The following is a 13,703-nucleotide window of genomic DNA, read 5'->3' on the forward strand; positions in this document are numbered from 1 at the left end:
CCGATAACAGCTCACTGAAGCAGCCATAGCTCGCGGCCCGGCCATGGGTAGCATGGTGCGCTTCACCCCTCCTCCCTGCGAAAGGGCGACGAGGGTCGTAATAAAAGTCGAGGGTCCCCTAAACGCCTTGACGCAGGCCGGGGCTCGGGGGCTCCTCGCACACCGCGGCTCAGGCCGCACCCTCGAATGGATCGACAACCGTTGATTATGAAGTTCCATGTGTTTAACCAAAACTCCCACTCTTAATGCGCGCCTGCCAGATGGTTCAGCAGGACTCTGAGTCGCTGCGCCAGCAAAAAAACGCCAAGGCCGGCTGAAAGGAATGCCGATGCCGGCTGAAAAAGACGCTGGACGGCCACCTCAGTAAAGCAACCAAGCAGGGCGACGCTTATAGCCCTTGGACGAGTGCAAACACTCCTCCAAGGCCTCGGGGGCTACACCCGCGGGTGCGCTGATGCACCCCCACGGAGGAAATCTCACACATTCGAGGACCAAAATCCTTTGCAGGGCTGATGCTCACCCTTACACCCTCGGTCGTCCTCTCCGCGAAGGGGAAGAAGACTTCATTGTTCTTTACAAACAAAGATTACAAAGGGTTACCGGCTTGAAGCCGTCGAAAAGTACAAATGCATTGCCACCTGCGTGGCAATTTTCTCTATCTTGGGGAGGAGCGAGCGCCGATGAAGAGCACCGAGTCCTTGGCCGACATCGCGACCAGGCTGCTCGGGATTGCGAGGAGCAGCCCCCAGACCGCACGGGTCCGGCGGGATGCCCTCCTCGCAAGCTTTCTTCTAGCGTCTCCTCCACCGAAGACCTTGCGGGGGGTCAAGCTGGCGGACAGCACCCTCTGCACCATCTCCCCAAGAGCGATATTGTCGCCAAGAGGGACGAAGCGAAGAACGGCCACCAAACCTGACGCCGACGCCATGGTCAGGCGTCTCAACGCCCCTTCAGGCTGAGGGACATCGCAGAGGTAGGACCCCTTGGGCCCAATGTTCTTCTGCTAATCTCACTGAAGCCGAGGGATGGTGAGCACGCCCTCTCCAGCTTTCCCTCACCACTCGCAAATATTCTTCTAGCATCAAAGCCTAAAGAAGCCAGGCCACCCTGTCCGAGGGACGACCATGAAAGGCAAAGGGAAACATTACAAGACTTAGGCGATGCTAGAAGTAAGAGCAGAGAAGTTGGAGAGGAAAGGGAGTCCCACGATCCCTATTTATAGCCGCATCGGGCGCCAAGCTTTAAGCCTATCGCAAGGGGAAGGCTTGGGCCGCCCGTGACGGTGCGGCACCCCACGAGTAAAAGAAGCCCTCGGTTACCGTGCCGAGACGTGACCAAACAACGCAAAGCTGAGCCCCTGGATGCTGAGCAGTCCAGCATCGGCGCGGGTCGACTGCCCTCGAACGGTGCATCGCAAGGAGACTAGGGAAAGCAGGGCTGAGACCCTGAACGCGGGACAGCGCGGCAATACACCAGCTGCAAAGCGGCAGGCGCCATCATGGCCCTGGCCTGCTCAGCGCACTGACGCGTCTCGTCACCGAAACAAGACAAGAAGGGGCGCGCCTCGGAGTACTTTTTCCGTAGGTGCACTACCCTGACCGACGAGTTGTCGCATCCGCCAGGCCAGCATCCGGATGCGTATGGCGGGAGCGTAGCACCGATCGATCACATTAAGGGGTAAATTTGCCAAAATACCCTTTGGCCGAATCCCCTAACTCGACCAAAGGCTCGGGGGCTACTATCGGATACCATGATTAGGGGCACCCTAATCAGGGGACTAAAATCATCCTAAAAAGGAAAACACATGATGGGCAACAAGGCCCACGAAGGACTCAAAGAAGCCCAACACGCGGCCCACGTACGCAGTGCGGCCCATCCGCACCCCCGTCGGACCCGCGGGGTGATCTCCGCCTCACTCGAGGGCTCCCCGCCGAAGCCCTCGACTGCGCCCCGCGCCTCCGCCTCACTCGAGGGTAGCGAGCCTGCCCTCGAGCGAGCAGAACGTCTCCGCCTCAATCGAGGCCACCCCTCGACGGAAAGGACAAATGGCCCTTCCACTCACTCGCCCGCCATACAGAGGCATTAATGCCAACCACTCCTTCACAGCGCCCGAGTCAGACGGCGTCAGGCCGCCATTCCCCACAGTGGCGGTGACTGGAGTCTCGTTTGCCAACTCGGGTCACTGCTCCGCCATTCCGGACACTATGGCGACACTGTGGGAACCTGCGACGCAGTGCAAGACGTCCTCGGCACTGCTCCAGCCACTATATTGCAACCTCCACATACCTCCTTCGTACTTTCCCTTCTGCAGAGCCCTCAAACGGCATGGGAACGACCCTCGGAAGCGGCTCCGACCTTGACCAGGACAAGACCCTGGCCTGTAGGATCCTCGGAACACCGCCACGCCACGCCTGGAGGATAGTACCCCCCACAACAACGACCATGCCGCCCGCTGGAGCCGCCAGGTCGCCGGTGCGATCTCTGCCCGCGCCCACGTCTGCATGACACGTGGCGGCTTCGGACCCTCCCGAGCAGCTAGCTGAGCCGAGAGCTCGCGGGAGTCTGGATGGCACGTGGAGGTCTCGGACCCACCTGCGGGGGTCCGGGTTCGCGGCCACAGGTGCTGAGCATTTCCACCTCTGGGACACATGGTGACATCGGACCCGACTCCGAGCGGGAAACGGGTCCGGGACCGTTGGTCCGGTGAGATGGAGTCAAGGACGATGCCCAGGACGACTGCCACGACCGGCGTCATATCCCACAGTGTACTTTCCACAGTGCTCGATCACTGCACCCCCGCGATTCGAGGAGAAGACGATGACTTTCACGATCCCCTATGCATGTACACTGTCCCTCCTTGTGTCTATAAAAGGGGGGTCGGCCCATCTTTCGGTAGAACACAACGCTCAGCACTACTCACAGAGCACATACGCTCTTCTAAGCCCCGATATTGGCACCCGCCTCAATCAACTCCCCCTATAGCAGGGACTTGGGAGCTTCCCTCCCTCTCTCGCCTCGCTTGTACCTCCTACTACAGGCACCCCCGGTGCAGGACAGTACAGTGCTCTCGAACACCCCTTTGCTGGACGTACGGCCCAACGGCCGGAACCAGGATAAACCCGTGGGTTACTGTGTTACCTCTTGCATCAACATCTGGGATGAGGAACACGCAACATCATCACTGGTTGGGTCCGGACCGCCGGGTCAGGACACCGACACATAGTTCATTGTGCCCTTTAGATGCGCATTACTCTTTCAAGAGCCTTCCAATGATGTTTGCTTACAGCAAACGAGATGTCAGGTCTTGTTGCACTAGCTAAATACATCAATGACCTAATGATCTGAGAATATCTCAGCTGATCTCGCATTATCCTTTTTCCTTAGAATTAAACCGGCATCATATGGTGTTGAGACAGGTTTATAGTCGCTATAACCAAAGCGACTTAACACCTTCTCCACATAGTGAGACTGTGTAAGAATCACCCCACCATTGCTATCTTTTTCCAGCTTTATATTAAAGATGACATCAGCTTCTCCCAGATCCTTCATCTCAAAACTTTGAGATAAAAAGTCTTTGACTTCCTTAATCACATTAAGGCTAGTGCCAAAGATCAGTATGTCATCCACATACAAGCATAAAATCACTCCTTCAGCCCCACCATAGCGATAGTACACACATTTGTCAGCTTCGTTCACATCAAAGCCAGCAGATGTCAAAGTTCTGTCAAACTTTTCATGCCACTGCTTAGGCGCTTGCTTGAGACCATATAAAGATTTCAACAACTTACAAATCATTCCTTCTTGACCCTTTGATACAAACTCATCTGGCTGATCTATATAGATCTCCTCTTCCACCTCTTCATTGAGGAAAGCCGTCTTAATGTCCATCTGATGAACGAGAAGACCATAAGAGGCTGCCAAGGAAAGTAATACTCGAATTGTGGTCAATCGGGCAACTGGGGAATAAGTGTCAAAGAAATCTTCTCCTTCTTTTTGGGTATAACCCTTGGCCACAAGTCTAGCCTTGTACTTTTCAATAGTACCATCTGGCCTAAGTTTTTTCTTGAACACCCACTTTCATCCAACCGGTTTACATCCATAAGGACGTTCAACGACCTCCCAGGTTCCATTATACATAATAGAATCCATCTCACTCCTCACTGCTTCCTTCCAATAGTCAGCATCAGGAGATGAATATGCATCTTCAATGGTTCTGGGTGTATCATCCATGAGGTATATAATGAAATCATCACCAAAAGACTTTACAGTCCTTTGTCTCTTGCTCTTTCTGGGAGCATCATTGTTATCCTCCTCAGGATTTTCTACAAGTGTAGGTTCATGGTGTTCTATCGGCTCAGCAGAGCTATCATCCTCGATAAACTCTTGCCTAGATGAACTTGTTTCATCTCTCATGGGAAAAATATTTTCAAAAAAATGTAGCATCTCTGGACTCCATTATTGTACCAACATGCATGTCAGGTACTCCACATTTCACTATTAAAAATCTATACCCAACGCTGTGAATAGCATGACATAGAAAGACACAATCCATAGTTTTAGGTCCAAGCTTACGTTTCTTGGTTATTAGCACACTCATTTTGGCCAAACAACCCCATGTACGTAAGTATGAAAGTGTTGGCCTTTTCTTCTCCCATTCCTCGAATGGTGTTATCTCTTTGTTCTTTGTAGGAACACGGTTTAGGACATTACATGTAGTCAATATAGCCTCACCCCACCATTCCTTGGAAAGTCCCGTTGTATCTAACATGGCGTTAACCAAATCAGTTAGAGTGCGGTTCTTTTTTTCGGCAACCCCATTTGACTGAGGTGAATAGGGAGGCGTCCTCTCATGAATAATGCCATGTTCCTCGCAGAATAAAGTGAATAAATTTGAGAAGTACTCACCACCACGATCTGACCTAACTCTTTTGATCTTTCTCTCAAATTGGTTTTCGACTTCAGCTTTATAGATTTTATCATAGTGTAAAGCTTCATCTTTTGACTTCAACAAATAGATGTAATAAAATCTAGTGCAGTCATCGATCAAAGTCATGAAATATCTTTTACCACCTTTTGTCAACACACCATTCATTTCGCACAAATCGGAATGAATTAATTCTAAGGGTGCCAAGCTCCTCGCCTCTGCAGCCTTATGAGGCTTGCGAGTTTGTTTTGATTCAACACATACATGGCACTTAGAATTTTTTAAAAAGGTAAACTTTGGAATTAAACTCAAATTAGCTAAGCGCATCATACAACCAAAATTAACGTGACAAAGCCTCGAATGCCAAACATTTGATTCATCAATGTTAATAACATTGTTCACAACTTTATTACAAACATCAGACAAAGAGAAACGGAACAAGCCTCCGCTTTCATAACCTTTTCCAATAAAAGTTCCAAACTTAGACAAGATACATTTATTGGACTCAAAGACTAACATAAAACCATCTCTACACAGTAGAGAGCCACTGACTAGATTCTTTTTTATGGTGGGGACATGCTGCACATTCTTCAGCTAAACGGTCTTCCTTGAAGTAAACTTCAGATTTACCGTACCAACACCAAGAACACGCGCATGCGATCCATTCCCCATCAGCAAGGAGGTAGTCCCTCTGACCTGGTAACAAGAAAACAAAGAAGCATCGGCACAAACATGAGTATTAGCACCAGTGTCAACCCACCACTCGGGTGAACAAAGTACTGAAAGAACTGTCGGTAATGAATTACCGTACCCCGATGTTCCTCCAGGCTCGCTAATTACCATGTTGGCAGATTACTTGCCTTTGCGCTCCGGACACTTAGCAGCAAAGTGATCCGTACTAGCGCACACATAGCCTTTGGTTGGTTCAGCGATGGCTTTTTCTTATTCTTGTGAGAGTTGTTCTTCTGAACAAGATTGGCACTTGAAGCACCAACAACTCCTTTCCCACATATGTCCTTTGCTCTCGCCTTCTCCTCAACATCAAGAGTTCCAATGAGTCCATCTATGGTGAACTCCTGTCTCTTGTATTTTAGTGAAGTAGCAAAGTCCCTCCAAGAAGGTGGCAGCTTAGAGATAATACCTCCTGCCACAAACTTATCGGGCAACACACATGGAGACTCTTTGCTACAATTTTTGAGTTCTTTTGCCAGAGTATGTATTTCATGAGCCTGTTCTACCACAGAACGGTCTTCGACAACCTATAGTCTAGGAACTGCTCCATCACATACAACTTACTGCCGGCATCAGACACTCCATATTGAGCCTCAAGAGCATCCCACAATGCTTTGCTAGTTGGCAGCCGGATATAATTATCCACCAGGTTTTCAGCGAGAACACTAATGATGCAGCCTCGAAAGAGGGTATCAGCCTCATCGAACGCACTCCCTTCCTCTGGAGTGAACTGTTCAGGCTTACCCTCTTTTACATACATCACTCTCAGCACTGTCAACTATAGTATAAGCCGCTCATGCCAACGTTTGTAATTGGAACCATCAAAAGGTGGTGGTTTGATTGTTGCAGTAAAGCTAGATACCGAAAGGCTATTAACATTATCAGGTTTTTGGATTGTTAGAAGACTAGGCAATTTTTGGTATATTTTAATTCCAAATATTATTATCAATTTCATGGCATAAATGAGTGATATTGTGCTAACAAAATATGTGCTCATGTTCATGTTATTCTCACTAATAAACATGAACGAAATAATAAACCAAAATTGGTTTAGAGAGTACCCCAAGGCGGGACCGGTGCCGGAGGCACTGGGTGCGCTGTTCCCATGACTGGACATTGTGTCTGTCAGGGCTGTTCGATGTAGCCGAACTTAGTCGTTGCAGTGCAGATGGCCGTCGGGAAGTTGTCGAGACGATCTTGATGTTCACTTGGGGAACACAGGTACGGCCACCGGGATGTAGAGGACGTAGACATTCGGCCACCAGGAAGTAGAGGACGACGTAGACGTTCAGCCACCAGGAAGTAGAGGACGTAGATGTTCGGTCACCAGGAAGTAGAGGATGTAGACATTCGGGAAGCGAGCAGTCGCGTCAAGACGCTCCCAAAAAACCTGATTGCCCTGCTATCCCGAGCAAGATCTCAGCGTTGTAGAGGTTTCGGAGGCCTGCTCTCGCCAGAACTGTGCGCGCAGTGCTAGCGATGGGAATGCAGAAAATAGCTGAGGGAGAAGAGAGAGGTCTCCTAAGCAGGAGTACCTGAGATTGTTTGAGAGTTGTATAGGAATGAGAGGGGGCTGGTCTCCTTTTATAGTGATCCTAGAGGAAGGGAGGATGAACCTGGACACCTCTAGGTGTAACAATGGCCATCAATTTGCACCATTAACCATTCATCAATCCTCTATTTTAATCACTATTTACTATCTAGCCATCACTCTCCTCAATTACAACATGGTATTAACATTCTCATGACTCCCTAGCATTAGTAGTGAGCTTTAATTCTTTTTCATTGAATTATTGAATAATTGGGCTAAAAATCCTTTTATATTCCAACAGATTGACTCCTCTACCACCACCTCTTCGATCACCGCACGTCGCCCCACTACACTTATCCAGCACATCGCTTGCCACTGTCCCTCATGTTGAAGCTACATCGCTCCACACCAGCGCGCGAGCCCTCGGATTGCCTCATCGTCGACATCGGAACTCATGGTGACGAAGCGGATCTCGTTGTCGACACTAGCGGAGCAGCTGCCGCCCAACATGGCGATTAACAACACAGGCCAATGGAGGACCTCCGCAGCCCACGGGCAAACTCGCCGCTTCACGCGCCGTGTGTGCCCACGACCCCGAAGTCGACCGATGCGTCGGAATAGAGCAGTTCGCCAGCAACATGGAGGTGAATGACCCTGATGCCTACAACGCTCTCCTTGCTCGCCTCACCCAAGTCCGCAACCCGAAGGCCTGCTTCTTCACTAGGTTGCGAGTCATCTTTGGCGAAGGCAAGTCCGTGGCCCGGCCGTGCATCGTCGAGCTCACCCGTGCCACCGCGAAAGGGCACAATGTGGCATCCTATATGGCCGCCGTCCTCCTGTTCAGGGCCAATGCCAGTGAGACACTGTGAGGCGGTACATAAGACAGGTCGAGGGCGAGGAAGAAGCAGGTGGCGGTAGCGAACCAATGCTGAGCAATGAAGGATGTCAGATTTGCCGCGACCAGGCCTATTATGCCATCTGGGGAACGTTACCCCCGAAGTATCTTGAATCGCATCATCAGCCGCTGGGCTGGTGCCGCGCGGCGATCTTCCTTCCTGTAACAAGTGCGTCCGTCGTGTGGTCAATGAATGGCTCGGTGATGAAGAATTCGTTCTGTGTTGCAGCGAGGATTCCAGGATTCGAAATGAAGTCGATCAGCTCCTCGAGACTTTTGAATTCTAGGTTTCCAGGACTAGTTGGTTTTTCTTTTGATTTTGGTCATTTAGGTCTACAATAATTATTAGTGTAGTTCTGGTTTGCAGACCTTGTTGCCAATCGTTGTGTTCGCTTGGCTTGTCAGCCAACCACCCAGCAGTACTGTTCTCTCATACTAAATCAGCACCAGCCACCAGCTACCAGCCAGTCAGCAGTACTGTTCTCTCATAACAAATCAGCATCAGCCATCAGCTACAGCCAAGCGAACACAGCAAATGTATGTATGTATGTATGTATGTATGTATGTATGTATGTATGTATGTATGTATACACGGGAAACAGAGAGACTTATGTGCTATTCTATACCTTATTAGGTGTAGCAGTTTATTCTACACCACTAGCTACACTGAGCAGAATTATTTATCAAATTTTCAGAGCAACAGGCAAGTAGGGATGCAAGTTAGTTAATTTTTGGGTCATTGGGTCGACTCAAAAAGTTAATAAAATGAACTATATACGTAAATAATTTGGGGGGAGAAATAAATTAGAGTGACTTGCCATCATAATTAATTTCTGACCCAAAAAAATATTATTGGGTACCCATGTGCATCCTTACCGGCAAGCTATTACTGAACATTGTTCAGTAATTTGGTAAATTTAGTTCAGTATTTTGACGATCATTTTTGTTAGTAATAATAGAGGGCGGGTGTAGAATAACATTGCCGTGTGTGTAACAATTATGTGCTTTGTGCTTGAATTCAAACATTCTGTTGCAATACTTCATGAACTTGGAGCTGTCTACATTTAGATTTGAAGTAGCAACCCTTTTGTATTTTCAAAAAAAAATAGCCGCCCTTTTGTGCTGGCGGGACAACAAAGCAATCGTCGGTGATAAAAAACCATTTTTTTCTGCCAGTTGCTTAAGTGCCGCCATCAGAAATGGGTTACTGCTGGCGGTCTGTAGCGGCCAGCTCCCAAAACATTTGTGCTGGCAGTGCCCAAACCAACTATCAGCATTGTAGAAAGGAGGCGCCAGCAAAAACCGTGTCTGTACCAGTGTCCGACAATTGATTATATTGTCCCTCAATCATAATATGTTCATAATATGTTGTTCTCAATGTTCAAAAAGGCGGAATTCCTCGGCCGCCTAAGCGCGTTTACGCGCTGGGTGGAGGGGTCCTGCCTGGCCTAGGGGGTAGGCGGTCCCCTGGGTGCCCCATGGTGGCGGCAGAGGTCAGGATGGGCGGCGCCGGAGGAGGAGGTTGGGGCAGGTGCGCGGTGGAGGAGGCCTGCAGCGGCCGCGGCAGAGGAGGCAGGGATGTCGCGCAGCGGCGGAGGAGGTAGGGGACGGGCGCCGCGGCGGAGGAGGAGGCAGGGGACGGGCGCGGCGGTGGTGGAGGAGGTTGAGGCAGGTGCTCGTAGGAGGAGGAGGAGGCAGGAGAAGATGATTCGGCGGCGGCGGGGCAGCGGAGGCAGGGCGAGCGGAGAGGACGACAGGGAGGCGTCGTCGCGTCGAAGTGAGGAGGCGTTGGGTCACGGGTGGAAAGATAAGGTGGGGGAGGTGGGCTATTTGGGCTGCATTGAGTCTTTCTTTTCCATTCAAGGCCCACTAGTTTCTTATTTTTTATTTTCTTTTTAGAGTATATGGTGAAGTATACGTATTATATTGTACCGCCTAGAAAAACGTCTTGAAACGCCTAATCCCGCTTAATCCCGCCTAAACTCTAGGCGGTGGGTCACCGCCTAGATACCGCCTAGCGCTTTTTTGAACATTGGTTGTTCTAACTAGAACTAGTATAGATATATGTTCATTATAAGTGGACCTCAACGAGGATATATATAGCAGTTTAATTCATAATTCGTAACTAAAAGTACGGTCATCACTATAAATACACAAATTCACAGATGCACACTTGAGACTTGACCACAACACTGGGTCAACTAATAGAAAGAAAAAAAAGGCGTGCAGCAGCAGCAGCTAGCAGCTGTTGTCAAGCCCTGCTACATCTGGTCACCAGGACCCGGGTCCTCGCCCGCTACACCGTGGTTGCAGGCGATCGACGCCGCCGCCGGTGGGTGCTCCTCGACATGGTCGCGCCCGAACGCGCGGACATGGTCCTTGAGCGAGCGCTTGTGCTTGAAGTCGGAGCCGCAGGTGCAGCGCCAGCGGCGGCCGCAGTTCTTCTCGTGCGTGCGCCAGTCCCCGCGCACGGCGAGGGCCTTGCCGCAGCGGCGGCAGAGGAAGGGCCGGGCGCAGTGCCTTCGCCGGTAGTGGGTCTGCAGGGTCCGGAAGTCCTTGAGCGGCCACGCCCGCGGGTGGTCCACGTGGTTCCGGCAACCCGGCGCGCAGCAGAAGCACGGCAGCCGGAGCATCGCCGCCGGCTGCGCGCCGCGGAGGGAGTCCGGGCCGCGCCGGTACTGCGACCCGTGCCCCCACATGTGCATCTGCGCACGGCATCATCGGCATGTGCATCGAGAGAGAAATAAAACAGTGAATTAGTAGCATATATAAATGCATAAGTAGTAGATTGAGAACAGACGATGCTCATAAAAATGAGAACTGCAAGCTATAGAAAACAACCACGCAGATTTAAAAGCTACTCCGATCCCCCTTCCAAATTGTACATATTCCAATTTTTTTGGAGATTCAAAACATTTCAAGTTTGATCAAGGTTATATACAAGAAAATACTAGCATTTATTTATGATTCTAAATAAGATTCTTCATTAAATATATTTTCATAATATATCTATTTGGTGCTATAAATCTTTTCTATAATTTATTTTGAGCAAACATGATAATAGTTTGACTCTCCAAGAAAATTGAAATAACTCACAATTTAACGGAGGGAGTACTATATATATTAGGTTTGTAGTGTTTTGATACTACGATTTAATTAAAGTGATGATGGTCCTAGTGATATTTTTATGCTTTTAGATTGGGGTCTCTTAACATTGCAAATCCATTATTCCCAAAGATCATTCACGTGAAACGGCACATCAAAGGAAAGTAGCCGAATCAAATCGAGGGGCAAAATTAATTAGTTGGCAGACGAGTAAAAATTTGTTGCAGCAAAGCCAGCATGCAGTGAGTAGTTGCTCACAACAGAATCAGACAGGATCCGTTTTATAACAATATAATTATAAAATTAAAAAAGCTAAGGAAGCAAGAACGAGATTTACGCTACATCCCCGTGTATATTACCATATTAATTAGCATGACTACAACATCCATTCGGTATAGATATATACGAGACACACATGAAATGCAGCCTCTTCTCTAGGATTTTAAGGAAGGTCATCGTCGATCAGTGTAATTCAATCAGAAACAACGTAAACAAGCACAAGGATCGGAGTTTCCAAGATTTCTGCTATATAGCCTGCAGTCTGCACATATAGATCTCTCTCTGATGAGTGTGTGTGTTTTTCGTGCTTGGATCACGTCATTCATTCTATGAGAAAAATACATAAAACAAGCACAAAGATCATGATGATGGGGCGACGAATCATGAACTACATCTGCGCTGGCCAATAGTGGAAGAGAGGAAGTACGCACTGACATACCTCGCTGAACCACACAAAAAGGCTTCTGAATCTACGATGCTAAAGCAATGGTGTCTCATGATCTGCCATGCATGCATAGCCATGGCCCCCCAACCTCCAGTAGTGTCCATGGTCCCCATTGCACATGCATTCATGCACACAGCACAGACACGTACTGAACAAGATTCCCCAAGCTACTGTGTGCAAATCCTCATATGGTGATCACGCATGCATATGCATAGCATCTATCCATGTACTAGCTAATAGCATATTCATCAGATCTGCTTGTTTGTGATCAAACACACCTGCAGGTTGTTGTATCTGCTGAATGTCTTGCGGCACACCGGGCAGGCGAAGAGCGTGGGGCCGAAGAGGATCTGAGCTGGGGTAGGGATCCAATAGTTTCCCTTGGTAAGCTTCCCGATGGCGAAGTGCTCCAAGCAGCGCCCATCACCAGCAGTACCCCCTTCTGATCCCAGCTCCTCGAATTCTTCCACCTTGTTATGGCCAGCACCGGCGACGGTAGCACTTTTAGCAAGATTGAGGGGGAGATCACGGTTTGGAGACGGGGGCCCAATTCGGAGTTTGATATCCACATCCTCCATAACCCACTTTTCCTTCTTCCGCAGCCGATCGTTGTTGTGATAGTGGTTGTAGTCATGGCTTGGAGGTAGGAGGCTGAGAAGAGGGAGTGCTTCCTTTGTGAATGCAGGAGGGGGTGGAGAGACCAAGCTTCTTTGGAACCAGAGGTGTTCTATGTGAGGCCTTGGGAAGGTGTATGGATTGGCCATGGGGAGCTTGCGCTTGAAGGGATGATTACCTATGTTGGAGTGGACAAGCACACTGTGCCCAGAAGCTACCTATTATACAAAGGGTTCCTGGCTGCAGAGAGGTTGTCACCCGTGATGTGTATATATGAACTTCAACCACAGACTTTTGCATCTAGCTAGCTACAACCTTGCAGCCCATGTAGCAATCTTAGCTTCTTTGTGATCCGGGTCATTCTATTCTGTGCAATAATCATTATTGTCTTCTCATTCTGTCGTCTCTCTTTTTCCATGAAACAATGCATATAATGCCAGAAAAACGCCTGAATTTCCCTGTGGTTTGGGCCCTACAAGTAGCATGTATGCAGTAGTGTGCGGGCAATTTGCAATTCTACCTCTAACTTTGATCCCCAAGGGGGCACCTTAATTTGTCCTCCTTTACTCTCTGAACAATTACCCCTATTTTGACACTACTATATATGAAAATGATTTTCAGATTTGGGTAAAAACATATTTTTAGGGGGCGGGTGTGGTGCACATCCCTGCTTCTCACAACTAGTAGTTGTTTGCAAGGGCAAGACCTGCCCCTACAAGTCCATTTGTAGGTGCAAATCGATTTGTAGAGGCGGAAAAAACTTGAAAACAACAAAATAAAAAAGAAAAAATATCCCAACCAACCAACCATCACCGCAAGCCTCTCTATTACCGAGGTACCAATTTTTTTGATGAAATATGCACATTTGCGTAAACCGGAGTTCAAACTGCTTACCCTTAAGCTTGTGTACCCTCCTCTCCACCACACTACACAATCACTTTTGGCTCTATGAGGTATGCTATTTTTTTTGTATTAAGTCTAAAATCGATTTGTAGGAGCGGGTGATGGTATCACCCGCCTCTAGAAATCCATTTCTAGGGGCGGGTGACGTCATCACCGTACCCGACCCTAAAAATAATTTTCTATATTATTCCAAAAATTTATTTAAATTTTTTAATATAGTAGAACAAATAAAAAAACTGAAACTTCTACACTATGGTTGTGATCTATAGATATA

The 13,703-nt window shown here is 48.7% G+C and overlaps 1 protein-coding gene across 1 annotated transcript; it reads right to left on the minus strand.

Moving 5' to 3' along the window:
- Window positions 1-10,154: 10,154 nt before the first annotated feature.
- On the minus strand, window positions 10,155-12,867 carry LOC120660231 (zinc finger protein WIP2-like). The gene is made up of 2 exons (XM_039938662.1): window positions 12,190-12,867; window positions 10,155-10,787 (listed from the first exon to the last, which is right to left on the minus strand). Exons 1-2 carry the CDS (start codon window positions 12,673-12,675, stop codon window positions 10,344-10,346), a joined length of 930 nt encoding a protein of 309 aa, XP_039794596.1. The 5' UTR covers window positions 12,676-12,867; the 3' UTR covers window positions 10,155-10,343.
- Window positions 12,868-13,703: the final 836 nt, after the last annotated feature.

Source organism: Panicum virgatum, chromosome 2N (assembly GCF_016808335.1).
Source record: "Panicum virgatum strain AP13 chromosome 2N, P.virgatum_v5, whole genome shotgun sequence".
NCBI lineage: Eukaryota > Viridiplantae > Streptophyta > Magnoliopsida > Poales > Poaceae > Panicum > Panicum virgatum.

Excerpts from the sequence above, each read along its gene's own strand:
- LOC120660231 (XM_039938662.1), bottom strand. The coding sequence starts at position 12,675 with ATGGCCAATCCATACACCTTCCCAAGGCCTCACATAGAACACCTCTGG. Across the intron at positions 10,788-12,189 it reads GCAGATACAACAACCTGCAG|ATGCACATGTGGGGGCACGG; the intron begins GTGTGTTTGATC and ends TGCCGTGCGCAG.